At 52.7% G+C, this 22,181-nt stretch overlaps 5 protein-coding genes across 5 annotated transcripts; 2 read left to right on the forward strand and 3 right to left on the reverse strand.

Moving 5' to 3' along the window:
• Window positions 1-711: 711 nt before the first annotated feature.
• Window positions 712-4,479, reverse strand: Z519_07292 (uncharacterized protein; the record flags this gene model as incomplete). Its single annotated transcript, XM_016765027.1, has 2 exons — window positions 712-842; window positions 912-4,479. The coding sequence occupies 2 exons, from the start codon at window positions 4,477-4,479 to the stop codon at window positions 712-714; spliced, it is 3,699 nt and encodes a 1,232-aa protein (XP_016618977.1).
• Window positions 4,480-7,105: 2,626 nt separating this feature from the next.
• Z519_07293 (uncharacterized protein) lies at window positions 7,106-9,235 on the forward strand (the record flags this gene model as incomplete). Its single annotated transcript, XM_016765028.1, has 2 exons — window positions 7,106-9,137; window positions 9,201-9,235. The coding sequence occupies 2 exons, from the start codon at window positions 7,106-7,108 to the stop codon at window positions 9,233-9,235; spliced, it is 2,067 nt and encodes a 688-aa protein (XP_016618978.1).
• Window positions 9,236-10,272: 1,037 nt separating this feature from the next.
• Window positions 10,273-12,000, reverse strand: Z519_07294 (uncharacterized protein; the record flags this gene model as incomplete). The annotated part of the gene is made up of 1 exon (XM_016765029.1): window positions 10,273-12,000. One exon carries the CDS (start codon window positions 11,998-12,000, stop codon window positions 10,273-10,275), a length of 1,728 nt encoding a protein of 575 aa, XP_016618979.1.
• Window positions 12,001-17,540: 5,540 nt separating this feature from the next.
• On the forward strand, window positions 17,541-19,562 carry Z519_07295 (uncharacterized protein; the record flags this gene model as incomplete). Its single annotated transcript, XM_016765030.1, has 3 exons — window positions 17,541-17,719; window positions 17,784-18,969; window positions 19,017-19,562. The coding sequence occupies 3 exons, from the start codon at window positions 17,541-17,543 to the stop codon at window positions 19,560-19,562; spliced, it is 1,911 nt and encodes a 636-aa protein (XP_016618980.1).
• Window positions 19,563-19,742: 180 nt separating this feature from the next.
• On the reverse strand, window positions 19,743-21,069 carry Z519_07296 (uncharacterized protein; the record flags this gene model as incomplete). The annotated part of the gene is made up of 2 exons (XM_016765031.1): window positions 19,743-19,792; window positions 19,839-21,069. The coding sequence occupies 2 exons, from the start codon at window positions 21,067-21,069 to the stop codon at window positions 19,743-19,745; spliced, it is 1,281 nt and encodes a 426-aa protein (XP_016618981.1).
• Between the last annotated feature and the right edge of the window lie 1,112 nt (window positions 21,070-22,181).

Here is a 22,181-nt window from a genome sequence, read left to right on the forward strand (position 1 = left end):
CTTCAGCTCTCGTAGAACCAGATTCGACGCCGCAACTGGTCACCAGCACGTAGTAATAGTACTGGTGGTACTCCTTTAGCCCTTTCTCCACTTTTCCCCTTTCCTCAGGAGTACGAGTTGGGCTGAATCCCAGATTGACAGCAAGCCGACGCCATGGTATGGTATTATGGTGTTGATGGCTTGCTGCCTCGCCGCATCTTGATGCCACGTGCTACCACGCGGTTGGCGGCCTCGACCAAGAAGTCCGCCCAGCCTCGCCAACTACTTGCATCCAAAGTCCCTCAGCAGGCAATCAATAGCATTGAGGGATCGAAAGGTGAACCATGCCGGTGTAATTAATGTACTTCTAACGTATGTAGAGTCGACCCTCGACAATATCCCGCCCTGCGCCAGAGCGTCGCAGGCAGAAACCATCCCATAAGATTTCCCTCCCTCCCTCCACTCCCAACAACCCCCCAAAAAAGTTGTGATAAAGATGCCATGCCCCCAGTTATTAACTCTATGATTTGCAGATCCTTTCCCCAGTCGTGTCGTGTCGTGGCCCTGTCTCCCGATGCTCTCACAGATGCACAACTCTTCCGCAAAAATGCTAGACGCAGGTCCCTCTTTTGGTTTTGAATTTTTATGTTCATTCGTTATACATCAAAAACAGCCCACCCCGGCTCATGCCGCTTGCGGCATGGAGTTGCACGGCCGCGCTCGAGGGTGTCGTCAGTAGTCATGATACGGCTCAAACTCTCCGTGGCTCGAGGCATAATCGCTCGTGACCGTTACCGCCTTTGCGGACGTTGGGCCGAGAGAATGCTGCGCCCACGCGGTGCCGCTAGCTTGTGCCCGACGTTCTGCAACGCATAACATTAGGGTTCATTCCACAGTTAAGGATACGGTGTGCTGGTGCAGATGAAACTCACCTCTTTCGAAATCTCCCCACCTCTTCATTAGAATCTTTGAACTATCAAACTCGCCTTCGGCTTCTCCGTGGCCGCCGGACTTCTTCGTCTCTCCTGCCGTCTTCCTCGTGTCGCCCCAGCTGAAGTCGTCGAATTTCCAGTACGCGTAGGCCGGCAGGACGAAATTCCAGATGGGAAGGGAGAGCAGGTAGATGCCCATCCATGCGACATATGACCAGCTGTGCGCCGTCAACACAATCAGCACCGCGGGGAGACCCAAAATGAGACCCAAGAGAATGAGAGGAATGACCGGGACGGGTTTGGCCACGATGGAGATGATGATCAAATAAAAGGTGAATGCGATGGCCGCTGGTAATACGAGGGTTCCTATGAGTTCGATGAAGACAACAAATTGCATGCTGAAGCAAAATGTACCGCAGAGGTCGCGCACCAGGACGAGTTCCATCAGGTTGTGGACCGTGGAATTGATCCAACGGCGCCGCTGAGATAAAAGCACTTTGAACTTGTCCGGCACTGTGGTTTTGCACACCGCCTGAGGGACGAAGACTTGTTTGCGCTTGGGAAATGTCTTGAGCATAAGGGTCGAGAGATATCTGTCTTCGCCGAGCAGGAGGAGGTTCTTTTTGTGCAACGTGTCAACCACATTTTCCGAATAGTGTTCCACAATGTCCGGATTGGCAAGGATCGGGACCCAATAATTCTGTCCACCCTTGGGCGATTTGATCCTGTACATGCAGAAACACCCTGGCAAGCAAGTGACGCCGCCGAAGACAGATTCAAAGGATTTGGACAGATGATGCGAGATGAAATATTCAAAGACCTGGATTCGCGAGACCCACGATTGGGTCTTGTTTGCGATCTTGGTTTCGCCGCAGAGACCCATGATTTCGGGATCCTTGACCATGGCGGAGACCATGTGCGTCAGGCTGTCCGGATATACCTTGGTGTCGGCATCGACCATGAGCACCATTTCGTAAAAGTCGGGGGACATGCCCGTGACTTTCCAGAGGCCGTTGAACATTTCGTATTCAAGTTCCGTCATGCGTTCATCGAACATGACCTTTTGGAGGAAGGACATCAAGATGATCTGACTGTCGCGCTTGCCCCGGTTACCAGGTTTGGCCTTGCCCGCTTCATCAGGTGTTCCGCATTTGACGACGACTAACATGGGCACCCGTTGCTGCTTGGTTGGATCGATTTTCGAGTTAGGACCATAATCGTAGAATCCGGCATAGACTTTGGCCATGTTGTGTCGTTTCGAGCCGCTGGATACGGCGACGTAGGAGAATGCCTGCACATCTTCCGGGAGAACGACGAAGTCACCCATCATGCTGAGGACAATTTCCGGAGTTGACAAGTCGTTGCCTTTACCCTTGATCAAGCCGTCACATATCACTAGTATGGCTTTATGGCTGTTCGGGTAGTCGGTCGTTGCAATAGAATCCAAAGTCGTTCGGACACCGTCTGCATCTTCCGAATATGCAGTGACCAGGCAAATGCAGTGAGCGAGGGGATAGCCGAATGGCTGCCACTCAGGAGGTGGTTGAGGAACAACATTCTCGTGGATGAAACCCAACGGCCCCCCTGGTTCCAGCGTGTCCATCACAACCGAATACCGGGTTTCCTGACCAGACAGGAGAAGGCTGGATCTGCTAGCACCAACGCTCATTCGAGAATTGACGTCCAAAGTGTTTTGACTACTGTTGAAGCCGGTTTTGTAAAGACCGCTTCCTGGCTGAATCAGCCGCGCGTTTGAAGACTGACTGGTCATTGTGGTTGGTGGCGGACGATTCGTCTTGGAGAGACGCTCGACAGCATATGGACTGGTGAAGCGTGATGTCTGAGGGAACAACTGACTTCCACGCTTACTGGCTCGCGCCTCGGAGCCAGATATTGTACTTGCTGGGTCAGTAATTTTGGGTGCCGGCCTGTAGATATCATCGGCCCAGTCTTCGATTTGCTTGGCTCTTTTCTTTGGATCAGATGTCTGCGAAGTCTTGGTGGCTGCAAACTTTCCAGCTAAGAACCATTGGAAGGCGAGGGCGAGGAAGAATTTCACCAGCACAACGGCGAGAATAAACACCAAAGAGACGTAAAGGACGACCTTTGACGCAATACATCCAACCGTCTCGGTATCAACTGAGCCCACTTTTGCAATCTGGGTCAGACACTTGCCCACCTTCTTGTCCGCAGGAGATTGCAACACATGGGTGATATCCGTTCCGCGGATCTCGTCGCTTTCTCGCATATCATCGAACTGTTTTGGCCAGGCGACTTGGCTTTTGTTGAACCACCTCAGCAAGTCAAGGTCAACGACCGAACCAGAGTACACCACCAAATTCCGACTGGCATTTTTGACGTCGTCCCAAGTGAAGAAGACCTCCCCCGCTTTTCTCAGGTTGTAGAATGTGTTTCTCGATTTGGCGGTAGTATGGCAAGCGTAGCCCAGATAATAAGGATTGGTAAGGTTCGGTGGCGACGATCCATCCTGATTGAAGGCGTTGCAGGGGAAATACCAAGCAAGGTCTCCATCAGCGTCCGTAGGCACGTCGGACCCAGGTGCCAGGGTGATCAGACCTTTGCACTCTCCATTGACTTTCTGAAACATGAAACTTCCGTCTTGGCCACCGTACTTATGGGGGAGATCGTAGAGGACATTGCTGTCGAGTGGAATCCCCAAAGCAGCTGGATGCATGGAGCCGTCGAGATTGTAAGCGTCTCCGTGGAATATCATGTAGCCACGGTCGACGTGATTGATCTTCAGCCGCAGCCCGGGAGCTGGGCACACCGCGCGGGTGAAGCCGAAAGTCAGAAAACCGACGAAGGCGGCAATGAGAAAGATGATACTGATGAGACCGACTTTTTCTCTCCAGGCTCTTTTCTGGGCCCTCCCTGGCATGCCACAGCACTGGAGCATGAAGTTAGGAGCCCAGAAAGTGATGACCGCACAGTACACATTCCAAGCGCTGGGCGGTTTGAGTTTTTCCATGTCCTTCAGCCGCCTCTTCTCCTCTGCTGTCATGTCGCGGGTGTCTTTCCTGACCAGCTTGCGAGGTTGTCTCTTCTGACCAACCGGTTCAAGCTTTCCGGGGGCGCGTCGTTGGGCGCCAAAATGGTCGTCGGGTTGCGGATTGAGATTGGTGCTTTCAGAGCTCACCGTTCTCTCCTCCGCCAGCTCTTCCACCACAGGGTCGTTCCCTGTGGTTGAAGGCAAAACCTCCATGTTCTGGGCATGTTTGCGGTAGTGGTAGTTGGGATGGTCTCGGTCTATTCGATTGCGTTCGGGACGGATCAGAGATTTCTGGCGACCGAGGTCACTTGGATTCATACGTTTGGGATTCATATGTTGGGATATTATCGGCTGATCGTCTGCAGTCCCAGAGGAGTGGGGTGAGGCAGGATAGGGATCGGTTCCACCACGCTGAGCAGAGTATGGAGATTTGCGTTGAACATTTGATCCGGTTTCGATGTCTCGTAACCGTCGAAAGGGCGAGTCTCTGAATGGAGAATGGGATTTTTCGCGGGTGGGCGAGGTGGCAGGCCGTGGCCTTCGCGGTGGTGCAGACATGGTGACTTCTTCAGGGAGAAGGAATGTTAGTGGGCCGCCGGTCACAGCAACGATGTCATTGTGGCATTCTGGACGTACATTTGCTGGAATTTAGTTGCTTTCCTTCATGGACACCTCGCAGTTTTTCTTCTCAGTGAAGGAATGAGGATTAGATTGGAGACCAGCGCCCGCGCCGTGTCTCTGGCCTGGACTGTCAAATGTGCAGTGGAAGGTCCTGATGCGTATCCTGTGTGTATATCGAACGACTAAGATTCCTCGTCACTTGGACGTTGGCGTTGGTGTTTTTTAGCTGCTGGTGAAACGGCGAGTTGGTTGCCGAAGAAACTGCGCCCCAGATTGCGTTGGCGGGTGAGCGAAAGACGAAGATGCACAGATTGATCGATTGCTTGTGCACAGATGGCCCAACGAGAGTGATTGAGACGGTAAGTGAATGTACATGTCCCAAGGGAAAGGTTGACAGTGAGTGAGCAATCCAAGTAGATTGTCAAACGTAGCAACGGGCAGACACAAGGACTGGGTAACGACGAGAGTCAGGATCGGGGCAGGTTTGGCTGTGTCGCTATGTTCGCAGTGTGGAGAGCCCACAACAAACGATTCGTGGCTTGTCCGATGGAGTGTGTATACCAGGTGTCTGGATTGGTTACGGCCCAGTTTTAGCGGATCATGCAGGAGAAACAAGGGCTAACAAGTAGTAGAAGGTGTCTTTCTTTTTTCCTTCTCCTGAGTACAAATACAGCGACAAATCCCTTGATCCAGTCTCGTTAGCAGAAGGTATCTAGTAGTTGTATCCTTGCATCCAGACACCAATTTCAACCCCCGAATAGACCGGTAGAGCACCAACGATGGCCCTGTTTTTCTTTTTTTCTTTTTCATAGTCGATGCGAAATCTGGAATGGACAAACTGCGACTTCTGAGAGGCTCGGCTGTGGCTGAGTTGCAGCAGCGCTCTCTCTCTCTCTCTTACTCTGACGGGGTATTTTTAACCTCGTTGCCCTGACATCGAGACGCGGTCGTCTCAACAAACCAACCTACCGCGGCTGGCCTCTGTTGAAACTCCTGCAGCCATTGACTCGAGCGCCAGTCGCCAGTAATTGATGTCATACGAATTGAGGTGAGTCGCGTCGAGTTGGTACCGCAGGTCTCTCACCGTGATGAGTTTCAAGATGAGCAGAGGAGCAGATGGAACAGCCCACCCCTCCACGATGACAATGTCTCACTCCTCCGAGAAAAGAACTTGACTTACTGTATCGAGGATCCATCTCATGCATAATAGCACGCGCCTATGTACCTATCTTATCGAATCCGTGCTGCAGTCATCCACTGGGAACAAACTGATGGATGACGAGGTACTTGTACCAGAGTACCCAGGATCTTCTGGGACAACGCACGTCACTCATCTGACCACATTCGTTTGCGCCAGGCGAGACGGCGACCAGCCTGAGTTGAAACCACACCAGCCGTTGGAGGCAAGGGGGGCCATGTAGCCGGGACTCTAGGCATGTGGGTTTGTGGATTTGTGGGCTAGCCGCGCCATTCCGGAGCCGTTTCTTACCTACTGTACTTGTTAGGTAGCCCTAGGTCGTAAGGAGGGAATGAACAGGTTCTCTCTCCAGGCGCCACATGCATTGGGCGGTACCTAGAACGTGCATCACCTGCCTAGTGGCCTAAACCCCGGGCACGCCCGCACTTTAATTCGCCCTCCTTGCTTGACCTTGGCAAGCCCGAGATCTGGGTCAGCGCCAGGAAAGATCGCCGTCGATTCTCCCTGCATACGTATGCTGGACATCATCACCAGTTGGGGTCCTGAGTACAAAGGGCTACGTAGCAGGTGTCTACATCTGCTGCAAGGGACTTACCTTTTTGTTCGCAGGACAAAGTCTGCAGCTATTTTAGCCACGGAATAAAGACTGCATCGGCTGGTCTGTTGGCCTGTTGAAAAAGGGGAATGGGCCCTCAATAATAGGAAAAGCGAGGAGACAGTACGGTCAGTAGTGGCCCCTCCCTGCCCCTACGCTGCCCTAGCTGCCCTAGTTCCCCATGGTGCCCATAAGTCGTACGAGTTTGTTTGAGCTGTGCACACCATCTGTAGGCATGTCTACCTAATTCGCTCTAGCCTTCTAGCCCTCGCCCTCTACCACGCATACCTACCACCACTACCACCCTCGGTCCCTTACCGCCACCACCACCTCCATTGAAATTCTTCGTCGAGGTCACACTCCCTCCCTCACTCCCTCACTGTGTACAGAGTACATCTGGTCCATTTCTGTCGCCTTCCCGCTGGTGCCGCTGCTACTGCTGCTGGACCTCGTGTTGATCTCTAGTTTTCTCACTAGACAATCACTTTCTTCTGGATCCCGCTCCAGGCCGTTGACGCTGCAACGCTACAGCATTCCTTCTAATACCTCTTCAGCGCGGGCCCCCAGGAGCCTCTGGCGCCGTTTCTTTCGTTTTTTTTCCGGCCGGGGAATTCGCATTCCAGTATCACATCCACTGGCTCGTATTCATTCTGCAACCGTCTGTTCAGTTGTCTAGCCTACGAACCGCCCTAATCCGCTGAACACTCACCTTCCCTTCTACAATTCCCTCCAGATGTCGGTATCCTAGGGTTCCCCTCTTCTGCCTCGAGATGGCCGAACTAGCAAATCATCCTCTCCCTCCCACTCCTCCCCCTGCCATCTACTCCCCTCCTTTGCGGAGCGACAGTCCACAGATTATAGAACCCTTGGAAGAGCGGGGAATTGTACATATACCTGCGGTCAAGCAACATAACTCTCAGCATAGACAGATGAGCTATCCTTCAATATCCATGTCCCCGGCGGACATCAGACCAACAGACGATGTGCACGCTCTCGCAGACGCTGCCGCCGAAGTCCAAATCCACCCTCCCGAAACTGCGATGTCCAGAACTCCTGATCCAGTGGCTCCGAATAGGACACTGACCCCTCAACCGTCCTTGCATCTCGATCCCAATAGACTCTCACCAACACCTCAGGCCATGTTCCGTGGACGACCTGGAGATGGCGAGCCAGTGGCCATGGACCACCGAAGAGTGTCCTCGGAAAATTTCTCCCCAAGAGACGGTATCGAATTGACTCCCTTCCAAAAGAGGTCCATGCGGCACGCATCGACCTCCGCCATCAATCCAGAGATCCCTCCTCCAACTTCCGAGCCATTGCAGTATTATCACCAGGATGAGGACAAGCGAGCCTCAAAATTCACCGTCGCCACGGAGGGCTCCGGAGGAGACAGCATACGAAATAGCATCTATGGTAGAAGTATGCAGAGACCTGATTCGGGATTCTCAAGCACTTCAGACTTCCGAGGGCGGACCAACTCACCCCAGGCCTCCCCCGCTGGTCGGCCCATTTCTCGCGGTTCGAGGTCGCCCGACACACGACCACTGTCTTATGTTGATCTCTTGAACGTCCCGTATCCCCAGCCTGCGCCGAGCGGAGCGGAAAACCTGGTGAACTCTGGACTGCGATCAGTTGTCGGAGCCAATGCGTCGTTATTGTCCACGAGGAAGACTCTGGAGATGTATCGGGCAAATGTCAAGAAAACCCAAGATCCTGCCGTACAGTACGAATTTGCGGTTTTCATGATCAGTGCTGCGCAAGAGGAGGGTCTGGAGTCTGACACCGTGTCCGACGCGGCACATTCTGAGAAATCGCACACATCGGTCCGCGAGGATCTGTTGAAGGAGGCAAAGCATATTCTGCAAAGATTGTCAGATCGATCCTATCCATTCGCCCAGTACTATCTTGCAGACGGGTACGCATCGGGGCTGTTCAACAAGGGCAAAGAAGACTGGGATCGTGCATTTCCACTGTTTTTGGCGGCGTCAAAACACGGTCATGCCGAGGCGGGGTACCGAACTGCGTTGTGTTACGAGTTTGGTTGGGGCTCGCGGGTGGATGCAGCCAAAGCGGTGCAATTTTACCAACACGCTGCAAGCAAGAATCATCCCGGTGCTATGCTTCGACTGGGACGAGCGTGTCTCACGGGTGATATGGGGTTGACCAAGCGATATCGAGAAGGTGTGAGGTGGTTGAAGCGAGCCGCAGAATCTGCTGATTTCCAGTACAACCAAGCTCCTTTCGACCTGGGCTGCCTCCACGAGACAGGCTTCGGCCCAGACGTTTTCAAAGATGAATCGTACGCTGCCCAACTGTACACCAAAGCGGCCGATCTAGGCCACGTCGAAGCGAACTACCGACTCGGCGAAGCATACGAATATGGCCAGCTGAACTGCCCCAAGGACCCAGCCCTCAGCATCCATTTCTACACAGGGGCTGCAGAACGTGGCCATGCACTGTCGCAAATGGCGCTTTGTGCGTGGTACATGGTGGGAGTCCCCAATGTGTTGGAGAAAGATGAAGCCGAAGCTTATGAGTGGGCCAAGAAAGCGGCAGAACAAGGGTTGGCAAAGGCGCAATACACTGTGGGCTATTTTACTGAGATGGGCATTGGGTGTCGTCGCGATCCGCTCGAGGCGAACGTCTGGTACGTCCGTGCAGCGGATCAAGGAGAAGAGAGAGCCAAACATCGTATCGCCGCCATCAGGGCTGCAGGGGCAGGCGCAGACCCTCTCACGGCAGCAGCAGGGAAGAAAGGAGCCTTGACTACCAGTAAGAGTTCCGGGAATGTTGGACCTCAGGGTGAGGGAGACTCTGCCACCTTTAGTCATTGAATTTTAGCAGCGCTAACACTGATATCAGCAGACGGGGAAAAGAAGAAGAAATTTGGCATCTTCTGAGACCGGCACAAGCAAACACAGCATGCAGCGGCACACATATATTTTGGGATATAACCCGCGTTCTGGCTGGGAGGCTTGTCATAGCATTATCGAGGACGAATGCATGCGCCGATATTGTATTGCATCTAGGCAGGGGAGAGGTGAACGGGCGTCTACATGGTTTGCTTTCTTCGGGAGACACGATCAACTAATGCATGGAAAGAGAGAAAGTCGCTCACCCGGACGAGCTGAATGGAAGGTGCATGGGCCCGACAATTCAAAGCATAGCGAGGCTGGAAAAACAAAAGACATATTATGGTAATCATGGTCAGAGAAATGTGAAAGCGGACCAGAAAGCGGATAATGAATTGGATGGATATCTCTGAGTTGAAGCATTCAGTCCACCGGTCTATTGTTGCCATTCGATGAAGGTGCTCTTGAAGAAAGAGAAAGAAAATGTCTCGAATACCAGAGGCCAGACCAATGTATGATGATTGTCAAATGTTAAAGCTTTTTGTTTCTCTGTCTCTCACTCCCTCGTTCCCCACTGTGGCATTTCGCTTCGTTATCGAACGTCCCAGTCTAGACATTTGCCAATATGGACACCCGTGTATGTGTCCCCCTCAAAAGCACATTCTGAACGCTCCTTTTCCCGTGACGACAACGCCGGACATAACATCATATGATGTGGTGTCATACGTAACATGGACGGGATATGGTGTAGTATGATATGACAGGACATGGTAGATATGATATAGTAGGTATGCAGAACTGGTTCTTGGTCGCGTGGGCGTGTAGAGTATATTAAGACATCACGTCAGAAAGACAGAAACAAAACCCAGCCAACCAAGCAAACAAGCAAACAGGTCCAATCGCATGTACTCCGTATCTCAACCCGATCCAAACTTTTTGTCCTGTCCATGAATCCAACGGCATCTACGCGTTGCCGAGCCAGCTCGTGAGCCAGGAAGAATATCGAAAGCAAAGGTTCACAAGTCTTGCATTTCTACATTCATGTTCATGTTTCACGCCCATGTTCGTGGGCTGTGGGTTTCAGTTCAGCCTTTGTTGAACTTTGCGCGGATCTTGGCGCCGAAGATGTAGAAGGAAAAGGGGATCAAGACCATGCCGACGCCGATGAAGGCCAGCAGCCAGCTCGCCCATTGCAAGCCCAGGGTATGGTACATCTGTGTGGTGAAGAGCGGGAAAGCGGCGCCGCCGCCGCTCCTCAAAAACACCTTCGCGGCCAGCGCGCTCGCGGCGTACTTCTGGTACGAGTCGATGATGTAATTGTTGACCGAGTAGTAGCACAGGACCATGCCGAAGCCAAAGGCGATGCCACTGGACGCCGGGCCGACCCAGATGATGCCGTGGTACGAGGTGGCACCCAGGATGAACAGCGAGATGGGGATGAAGGGCGAGCCGAACATGGCGCCCATCAAGCGGTCCTCGGCCGTGGGCTCGCGCAGCTTGCACACGCGCTTGAACTGGTTCTCAAACTGCGGCGTCGCGACCAGGGCAAACGCCGCCCCAATGATGATGGGGATGAACATCAGCCCGATCTGCCCGTCGTTGTACCCATACAGCTCGCCGAAGATGACCGGGTACGCGAAGAAGAAGGCGTACAGCATCGCGTAGATCAGCACAATGTACATGCACATCAGGTCCAACACGGGCTCTGTCAGGATCATGTTGATGGGCCGCACCAGCGACGTCTTGACGATCTCCCGCAGTGTCAGCTTTGTCTTCTCCTGCTCCGTGATGATGTTGTTGTCGCCCGTCTCCTTCCGCAGTCTGGCCGCGCGCCGCTTGAGGATCACCGGCGCGTACGTCTCCGGGATCAGTCCCATCACCACAAGCATAAAGCCTGCGAAGCCCAGATTGACCCAGAAGAAGAGGTTGAGCCGGCCCGTGCCGACGTTGATCCAGCCTGCGACGATGGGGCCGATGACGGGCCCCGCGTAGGGCGCCGCAGCGAAGTAGGCGATGGCCATGCCTCGTTCTTCGATGTTCCAGATATCAGCGATCGTGCCGCCGGCAAGAGACAGGCCGGAGCTGGAGAAGACACCACACAGGAACCGCGAGACCAGCAGACCGCCGATGTTGGGCGACAGGGCGCAGGGGATGTTGAAGATGGTGTACAAGAACAGAGAGATGATATAGACAGGTCGTCGGCCAATGATCTCGGACAGAGGACTCCACAGCAGCGGACCCACGGCGAACCCGCAGACCATGATAGAGCAAGTCAAGATGGCGATTTCGAGCGAGACGTTGTATTTGTCTTCAATGAGGCCCAAGCCTCCCGTAACCACCGACGAGCCGAACGCGACGCAGACGACCAGAGACGATGCGGCGAGGGTAATGTACCAGCGAAAAAGCCGCGACCAGTTGTGCGGGTTGCCGGGGTCGTGGAGTTTGAAGGTGACGAACTCGACCGGTTCTTCGATCCCTTGCTTTTCGAGATCGGGTTCTGACACCGTACTCGGACGGGTCCGCCTCCGCGAAGTGACTGTCGAGACTCTCGATCGGATCTGTTCGAGTGTCTGCTCTGGCACGAGACCGGTGGCTGTCTCGACAGTGTATTCCTCGGGGAAGATGGGCTCCTCCGGACGGCCGAGTTCGGGATAGTTGGGGTCCAACGGAGGAGGAGTTTCTGAGATGCCGCGCTCGCGTAAAGTCTGTCGGGTCTCTGTTCGAAGAAGCTGGAGGTTGAGAGACTGGTGTCGTGCGAGGTCGGGGCTGTTGGCGCCCTCGGGAGGGTTCTCCCGCGTTGGCTGTCGAGACATAGTTGTGGGGTATGTTGGGTTCTTCTTGCCTGAGCAAGAGATTGGTGGTTTTGTTGGTGGTTTTGTTGTAGGCGTGCGATTGAATGGTTTCAATGCTATGCTATATAGGCAGCAGCAACTCCAGAGGCAAAGGAGCGGCGTTCTTCTGTCATATATACTTCATCGGGCTGGGCGGACAAGGCTGCGTGAGGTCAGGGCGTCAATCCGGATCTGGAAAGCCGACAATTCTCCGCCGACGTATCGCCGTGCGCGAATTGTCAGGTGGTGATGGCGACGTCATTGCTAATCAATGGACTCCCAATGCGGCTAGTGTTCCTGGTCTGGCTTCGTCGCTCAACGTAGTTATCGCACATGCACGCTGCGCTGCGTCGTGCACATTTTCCCGGATGGTACCAAGGGGACCTGGGTCTCAGCAAACGTTTGGCCGCCCTCCAAGCGATTGGCTCTCCTGGTGCACTATTTACGGCAGGATGGCCTCACCCCTTATCGCGACCACCTCGTGGGTAAGTAGAGAGGGGTTTTTTTTTTTCTGTTGAGACACGACTTCAGAGCATCAGTTGTTTTTCCCACGGCCACGGCATTCGCTGCCGAGTCAGCGTGCCTTCAGCTAATTGTCAGACAGATGCAGTGCTGAAATCCTCCCAATCCACCTTCTTCGTCCCCAGGCCTCCCTCCTCAGTGTACAGTCCACAGCTCGTTGAAAGCACAATCCGTGTCTCAGGCGCGCAGTTGCATGGCAGGCAGTGGAACAGGCGTGATAGCGGTAACGCTGATGTGGTCTTCCCCCGCATTGCAGATCTCATAGATCCGGTTGACGTTTTCCTCATCAGGACACAAGAGATTCAATCGAGACATAACACAAGCGAATAGGATGTTCTCCATCCGGCCTGTAATGCCGACTGGTCCAGGACGAGCAGCTTGTACAATCACTAAGCAGCGCTCCTGGCGCCTTCTAGGTGCCTTCCGTTGGTGAGGCAGAGTATGGTTCTGGATGGGAGCAACTGACATAAGCTTGGATTGCCAGATCCACGCGATCGTCCCCGTGGTGAAAAAGCAGGATGAGTGAGTCGGAAGCGTGTAGTCAGGGAACAGGGACGAGGATGTTTTGATCAGGTTGTGCGAGGACATGCAAGACACGTCAGACCTTCAGTGCCAGGACTAAAGCTGAGAAAATTCAGACCCGCGGGACAGGTCAGTTCCCATCTGCGCAATGTTGCGGGCACCAATATGACAGAAGGATGGCAGCAGAACTGCATCTCCCGTTCGGAACCCATTCGTCCTGAACCGTTAAGGGTGAGAAGTCGTCTACTTTAGGAGCGTTGTTAAAAATCTGTTTCATCTCCCATGGGCCATCTCAGAAGATGGGCTGCAGGTTCGATGTAGTTCTTCATCGAGTCCCAAGGACGTGTCGCATTTCGAACAGATGCGGAAGCTCTATGAGCGCTGTCTCCGAAGCTCATCCGCCGTTGGAAAAGCGTGTCTTTGGTCGACCCGGACGCATGGAACCGTGATTCGGGTCCGTGTGAGGACCATAAGTAGATCATAAGGACAAAAAGAGTCGACAGAAATTGAAACCAGCGAGTCCGGAACACTGATCTCCGTGCCCAGCCATGTTTGACAGTCAAACCTTGACTCAGCGAGTCCAACTTCAACTCACCCAGACTCAGCAAGAGTATCTACAAAAAGCTAGGGGAAGGAAAAAAGATTGCAGGACGCTACCGGCCAATTGTGGCGGCACCCGCTGTTGGATATTAGCAACAGAACATTTTTTATGTATGCCATCAGAGAGGACTTACGAATCGAACCTTTAATTATAATTAGCACAGAGTACGCAGTGAAAACACATTCATTATATACATACCGGGATCGGATCGGAGCTGGGAACACCTCGCACGTCCCCAGAGCAAGGAGTCTGGGGAACAGGTGTCAACCACAACGATACATGCTGACCATTACACCATGCCACCGCCCTGATTTTACACCAATTTTCGGTGCTTCAAATTATGAGCGAAAATCGGATGGCCGCCGAGACCGGTGGGTCTGCAGGTGGGGTTACCAGCTCGCCAGCCTCTGCGCCGAGATGCAGAATCTTCGTCTAGCCTTATCAGTCTCGAGAGACACACGCTTGACGAGACACATTTAGCATCGTGGTCGGGAGACATCTTGTCAAGAAAACTAACAAGCATGACGAAAGTGAAGTCGATGGCTAACGGAATGGCATGGGTACGGATGTTATTGTCTTTAAATGCCTTAAGGTTTCTGCTCTGCTCTGCCAAATCACCTGTGATTCCGTGATTCCAACGAGGAAGTGTGCGTGAGGCAGAAATGCTATAGATTCAGAGCATCCGTAAGGCTCAACCCAGTATTTCTCTCTGACTGTCCAACTGCGGCTTCATGGATCCATCTGTTCGCCTCCGCTCGCATCTCAATGTCCCTGGCCAACAAGTTACAACAACTCCCACTGTAAGCGGCAGCTCTAAGGGCTTTATGGGGCTTTGACGCCCCTGTGGGGAAGTTCGCTCGATCTGCAGATGTGGGTAAACTGCGGAAATTGGTTTCGTAGGGATCATTGATTTTCCCCACTACGATTTCTTTCCTTTGGGTCGGAGTGGATGTATCCAAAGACGCAGGACGAACATACCTTACCTTCTGGGGACCTTTGGTAGTAATCAACAGTATGGGTATAAGTGCGCTCTTCCCTGCTGAAACCATCTGCATGCGCTACATCGAGCGTGCGTACAGGATTTCCTAAGTCAACACGAGACTTCTGATGTCCTCACAAACCTCTTCCTTGCTCATTGAACACAGAAGTCATGCCCCTACCAGGAATTTATCCAGTGTTTGACGTAAATATGGTTGTTTTCGCATTTCATAAGACTTGTAAGACCCTGCAGAGCTCGAGTTGTGATCCAAGTGTAATGCTGATGCCACCGTTTCAACCTGGATTTTATCAGTCGCTGCGTTGCTACAAAAAAAAAAATAAAATATAAAAACCATTAGGCCTTGGAATGCTCTGCCTTGTGTGTCCATGCTCTCGAGGGTTAGATATCTCCCATTTGCCATCCTGACAATGATGAAATGGTGGAGAAAAGTGAATACCGTGCCTCAAGAGAGGTTCCAAATCCCCAATTAGTATTCGCAGACGAGGCGTGTGAAGCAACGATCTCAAGACATCGAGGAGACGCAGTCGATTTCCTTTGTCTCAACTTCCACAGCCGATGTCAGAGTCCAGGGATCTTCTCAAGTTGCAAAAAGCACAGTTGATGGCTCCTCCGAACATCATACAAACATTGCCGAGAATGGCTTACGTATTGGCAGGTTGAAAGCTTGAATCCATGATTCGAGGGCTGGGAAGGCTGTGAAAGGGCTTTGGTATGGGTTTACTGTTATAATCTGGTCCCTATTTCTTCGGAGAATTAAAGAGTGGGGCCAGAACTCGTAGCCTATGCGGAAGCGGGATGAAACAATGAGGTTACGCTGATAAAATGATAACTGAGGCCCCTGCAGTAGCGAATGCCGTGGAAAATTTCACCTGACGAGCTCACCCAGACTGTGTCAAGAACAGGATTCCGACCGCGAGATCTTTATTGACACGGAAGACTTTGCTGAATATCCGTCTCCAATAACTGTCGCAGTCTTAAACGGCCGATCTTTGGCTTTGCTGAGACGTGCCCGATAGAAGTCGTGGAGCTCCGTCTGAGGAAGCGTGGCAGGCCATAATTTAACAAGCTTGGCTTGGAGTCGTACCACCAGAGAAAACGAATGCTACTGAAGGGTTCTCAGACTTTTGGGCTGGTTGCACCAACTTCGTCTCACGGAGCATGCGTCGGAGCCTGTAGATACCTGAGTGTTCTTTGTTGGTTATGGTTAGAAAAAGGATCAGAGCCGGTTCAGTAGATCATTCGCAGGCCAGGAGGAGTCCAGGAGTCCAGGACTGCGTCTGATAGTAGAACTTCCATATGGCAATCGGCTGGTCGAGGTGAGATGTGTTCAATCGAAAGTCTTCCTGTCTTGGTCTAAGGTAGTGCATTCTTGGCCGGTAGTGTCTAGTCTTGCAGTTACTCCAAAGTCCGTGTTGATCCCAATGCATGATGCGGTCTAGGTTGGCCTGACGTCTAGTGTCTGGAAATACAATCCCGGCCTCACTCGCCCTCAGTATTAGGTCACCGACGCCAGTCTGGACACTGGTGGCGATTGGTGGGCAAAACAAGGGTCAAGAGAACTCCTCACGTTACACGATACCCTTCCAGCGCTGATCGTTGCAGTTGCAGTGATGATGTCGAGCCGCTCTCCTGCTCCCCACCAGGTTGGCATCGCAATGCTGCAAAGCTGCCCTGGCTGCCTCAAGTCTGGATCCTGGTCGCCTCTAGCCCCAAATTGGGGACACTCCAAACTCGAGCATCCACTTGCGACTTGCATGGCAGGAGGGGGGCGAAATGCTTTCTCAACTGGGTAGTAGGGTCGGTCTCGATCGCACTGAGAGTCGACAAAAGGCCCTCGATCGGCAATTGTTAGGACGATCGTTGATTCGACATCGCCAAGTCGCGGATGAAGGCGTTTCTAAGAAATGGAAAGGGTTCGCGACAGGCCCTCGAGGTTTTAATGTCGAGCTAGCGGAAAGGCGTGTCCAGGGCCTCAGGCGGCTTCAGGACAAGCGCCAGAAACCAAGCGAATGATTGCAGGACCCGGTATTTGGCCGCTGCACCAGCAACCTGGGCATCTGAGCAGAGCAAGTCGCCCCCCAACCATAGCAGAGGGATGATGGGTGAAGGACAAGGGAGGGCGAGAATAAGCTGAGAGCGATGTGAGAGGTCAGCGACTGGCGGTGAATTATCTTGGGAACCAACTGGTTGCCGGGAAGTGAGGTGCAGATGAGACGCAGATGCAGCTGCAGGTGAGTTGCATGTGAGAGGAGAATCGGAGCCACCTGGGCTGGTTGGGACCGCAAGCGCAATTCCCGACCGTAGTTTTGCACGCAGCACTAGGTACTCCGGTGGATCACACAGGCCTTGGCGGCACAACCACCATTTCCGGACCGTCGACCTCGACGTCTCACGACTCGCACTATATTGAGGGGTTCGCAAGTCGCTGCAAGTTGCTTTCATTTATCCATCCATCGAGCCTGTCCTTGGCCTGTCCTTGGCCTGTCCTGGGCTGTCCACGCCATCCGCCATCCCACTACGGAGTAGTCACTCGATGAACCCCAGCTCCCTTGCCTCGCACCCCTTCCTTTTAGGATCTGCTCTATCGAAAACTTTGCACCATCTGCCGGACAAGCTTTCCCCGTCCCTCGAGTTTCTGGGAGTCCGGTCCACCCAGCCCACTCCATCGACTAACCTCCCGCTTTACAACTCTTTTCTGTCTTCAGCTGTTGAGTGCTTGTGGCCCGTTGACCTCTGCCATCCATCAGAATTTTTCTAAACGGCCATATGTTTGCCTGTTGGGTGCTTCTTCTCTCCGACCGAAAGGATTAGACATGAATGCGCCAGCCTCTCATATCAAGACGCGCCTGTAAAGTGTCGCGCTCGCCCTCATCCATCATGTCTCCAGAGCCTGTGCCGGACCGTAGCGGCCGCCCAAAACGCAACAAGACAGAATTGGCTTGCGATACGTGTCGTAAGCGGAAGTCCAGGTGTGATGGCCGCCGTCCGTCATGCTCCCATTGCGAGAACATGGGACTCGAGTGTATTTATCGTCCTCCGTTAACCAGCCTGGAGACGTGAGTATCCCCGACAAGTACACAGGTCAAAGGTAGAACTGCCTCACTAACCCCATGCCCCAAGGGATGCATCCGTTCTGGCTCGTCTGTCACAAATTGAGACGCGCCTGCAAGCCCTTGACCAGGGCCGTATAGACCCGAGTCTCGCCAGCACTCCTGCTCAAGAAGTTGCCGTTATCAAGACGTGGCCCAGAGTTCCAGATTTCCACCACGCGGCCGCCCATAAAATGTTCAACTACTGGTCAAGACTCCGAATCAACCTCGATATCCCCGGTCTACAGCCGCTTAAATTTCTGGGCCAAGTAGATGACAATGACTCAGGCCTCTTTAGTGCTAATTTCGAGAGCCCGGTCCCTGCAGATATACCCATGTCTGTCGTGGTCAAGTGTATCGAGTCCTTGTTCGCAAGTATGGAGGAACTGCCTTTCGTCTTTCGGCACCTCTTCCTGTATGGAGGACTGTCGAACGATGTATGTCTCGACGTCTTTCGGCGGCATTTAGAGGCGTCTCCAGGTCAAGATGTCATCCTCTTCTTCAAGGCACAAACCATCGAAGAGCTCCTTATCCAGGCCGTGGCTCTCAAACATATGGCGACCGTTACGGGGGACACCAGGTTGCTGAGTGAGAAGGCAGATCTCTCCTTCCGATATGCTCTTCAACAGATGTGGGTGCTGCAAGCCCAGCAAAGCCCACGAACGCTGCCATTCCGATTCTTGTTTGTCATCATGCTGCTCTATCTTTATGGGAGACCATACCATGCTTTGCGCATCCTGCAAAGTCTTGAACCCCTGGTTTATGGTCCTCCGCCCAAACCTCAAGACGACCCTGCAGTCAAATCTCAGTATGAAGCCTGTTTACACCAGTACTTTATCCTGGAAAGCGATATACTGAGCGAAGTGGATGGGTTGCCCTTAGAGCGTCTCCATAACCTCTTCGTTGCCACATTGACCCAAGACGCAGCAGCCACTCCTCCTAACTTGTTCGGGAACGAACCGATTGCAGCGTCGGTAGACAATTATCAGTCACAAGAACTCTTGGCTCACTTGCAGCTCAGAGCCTACATGAACACTATTCTAGAACATATGTACCAAATCGAACGAGCCTATTGCCGCCCCGAGGATGTTGCAGGGGTCGTCACCCATATTGCTCGACGTTTGGATCTATGGTATTGGACCCTTCCTCTGAACATGAGATTTCCTCGGCACCCATCGTCTTTCTGTCTGGCATCACACAACATGTCGCACATCATGGTAAGCAAAGAAACCCTTTTGGCTGTGCGATTTTCTCATGTATCCAGGATGAATTGAGGTTCCGATACTATGCGACCATATTCCTCGTCAATCGCCCGGTATTATACCATGTGCTATACGCGAAGTATGAAAACGCCGTCAACGGTTCAAACATCGATGGCCCGGTAGAAGACCCAATCCAGGATCCATGGGTGTATGAGTCTTGTCATAATTGCGTGCAGAATGCCACCATGATTATTCTTCTACACTCGAGAAGACATCAAGCCCACCGCAACGAATACTTCGAGAGTTGGTGCAACCTTCAGCATCTAGTTGCAGCATATGCAATCATACTTCAGGTTCAGACATCTGCGATATCGATCCTCCTTCAAGGGTACGGAGATCCAGATCAGTTACTCGACCTTGCTGAAGTCGTTCTTGAACATGGCTTGAACAGGCCTCCCAACATACGCGAATCGTTGGCCATCCTCAGAAACGTCCGCCAAAACTTTCAGAGGACCACACCACGCACGCCGTCGGTTGGCAATGGTTATGCGACTTCACCTGTCTATTCCGCCACGAGCCATCAAAGCCAGCCCAGTCATCAGAGCTAGAGCCTTCCTTGTCTTGGTCTGGATCAGGCCAAATTGCGCGCTGAGGAGATTCTGGAGACGATTATCCGTGTTTCGACGCTTTGAGACGTCAGCAGCAGGTCAAATACCTTTTGCCTCTCTGGAAACTGAAAAGGAACCGCTGGGGTTTCAAAGATGCTTGCTGATCGGGTCAATCGACTATCACGGGGCTCCATCCGAGAGGCCCTCCCGATCATGTTGGACCCGGACGCCTACAGCAGGTCAGTTCTGATACTACGCCTTCTGGAGAGGCCTTACTTTCTGGGACGGCACCACCGTTCTTTGCTAGTCTGGGCGCTAGACTCAGCTTACCTAGCACTGCAAAAGAGGACGCTCCACCCGCGGCGGGAATGTTGTTTGCAAGCCCGTTCATGCACGCAAATGCCAAGGTTGCGAACTTGATGGCTTCCTTGAATGGTGCTGGGAGTCCATATTCATCACTGGTGCGAAGCGCAACCCCGTGCAAAGCCAGCCTCTCCTTGAGGTGATGCATAAGTGTGTCGTTCCTGGTACCACCTCCACTGGCAATGACCGTCTTTACAGGGGCTTTGGGCACAATAAAGTCGACCACTGATCGCTCGATTGTCTTTGCCGTAAAGAGCGTAAGAGTTGCCAAGAGATCCTCAGTTGATGCATCCTCGTAATCGTCTAGCATCTTATCCACATGCTCACCACCGAAGTCCAGGCGCCATGCTGAACGAGGTGGCCTTCGGAGGAAGAATTCATGTTCTTCGAGCCTCGCCAAAAGCGCTGGGATTACTTGACCTCTGGCCGCCAATGCACCACCAGCATCATACGGCTTGCCTTCTCGAACTTTCATGACATGGTCAATCATCACATTTCCCGGCCCAGTGTCGAAGGCCATCATCTTATGCCGGTCCGCGTCGGCAAGCTGTAAATTGGCAATGCCTCCGATATTCAGCGAAACAACGGGTCCTTCATTGCGGAATGAGCAAAAATCGAGATATTGCATCAGCGGAGCCCCGGAACCTCCCAATGCGTGGTCAATAGGTCGGAACTGTGTGACTGTTGTGATGTTCGTCAGGGCTGTGACAACGCCAGATTCGACGATAAACAGCCCACATGCAAATCCCCCCTTGGTCCACCTATCAACCAGAACTTTGCTTCCGCTTGCGAAATATTCTCTTTCTCTTTCTCTGTTTGGAGGCTCTTGATAGATCGTTTGGCCGTCATAACCGACAACATCGATTTCTTCTGGCCTCATTCCCACCTTGTCGAGCAGCTTGTTCGTTATGTCGGCATAAGCGGCGCCGGCAGCATAGTTGAGCCTGCACAAGTCGAAGAGCGGGAGCTCGTTGGAGAAAGCCTTCAGAACATGGGGCTGCAACTCTTCTGGCCACGGCTCCGAGATACCATCGATATACTTCGGACGGTCCGGGTGGCCGTCCGGTGCGATATTAATGCTACATAAGACGGCGTCAATTCCATCAAAAGAAGAGCCGCTGTTGAGCCCAATGATATAAGGCATCTTAAATTTATAACCAGTTGCAACGAAACTTTCTCATATGAGGGGCTTTTTCGACACGGTCAACTCCGGTTCAAGCTCTGGTTAACATCACCAATGAACGAAATTGAAAAGTTTCAGGGCCAAGAGTCCGACTGAAGAACGTATTTGTAAGATTTTTGATTGCGCTGTGGCCTCAGGAACTTGTTGGTCCAAGAAACACAGATTGGACCTGCGACCTCGCTATCTGAATACCAAGCCATATGCCGACGCCCTGGATTTCGGTGTCTGAGGGATCACCAACAACCGAGGGAAATTCCGTCCACCATGGACATGTAGGATAACGAGGAGAATTCGGTCCTCTCCCCTATCGGGGGTCCACCGACGGGGAGGTTCCGAGCTCTATAGGATTTATATAGTCGGAGTTGGCCAGCATATATTGAAACGTATTTCCTACACGACCGCATATGTTTGGTTGCTGTTTTCCAGAGCTTGCCTCTCGATGCGGGTGATTAACTTGCCATAGATGTTTCTCTCCCAAGAAAGGTCCCAAGTTTTCCACGATGTCAGCCAATGTCCTGCCTCTGGAAGCGAGCGCGAACCACTGAACGATAATGGATCGTGCCATTCGGTCGAGAAATCCGTGGGCGAGACGGTGCATTGCAAAAATGCGCTCGGGTGGGAGCAGCACCAGCAATCGCCCTAGCTGAAGAATCATAACCCTACTCTCTCTCGCTACTCCCGCTCCTCGTGCACCGCCCTGGCAGGTCCTTTGAAAGACTCTTGCGTGCGCTGCGATGAAATCCTCTTCTACTCATTCCAATTCGAGTTATGAACTTTCTCCCTTCTCAATTGAAATTACTCACTGTTGCCGCTCTTGTTTCGATAAGGCCCGGCGAACTTCTCGATCCACCTTTATGGGCTTTTGGGCCTAACACTCCCGTGTTATGCTGCCACCGAATGACACGTTCATTACTTAACCATGGTTGAGGCTCGTCGAATGGTCTGGTATGGCTTCCTCCGGACTTTATCCACGTGAATCCGGAAAGACGAAATGAACATGCCTCTCGCGTCGGGATGTTCGAGTGCAATGCCTATCACTGTGTCCAGATCTTCGGAGACAATCCGGTTTTCAT

This window comes from Cladophialophora bantiana (genome assembly GCF_000835475.1).
Source record: "Cladophialophora bantiana CBS 173.52 unplaced genomic scaffold supercont1.10, whole genome shotgun sequence".
Lineage (NCBI taxonomy): Eukaryota > Fungi > Ascomycota > Eurotiomycetes > Chaetothyriales > Herpotrichiellaceae > Cladophialophora > Cladophialophora bantiana.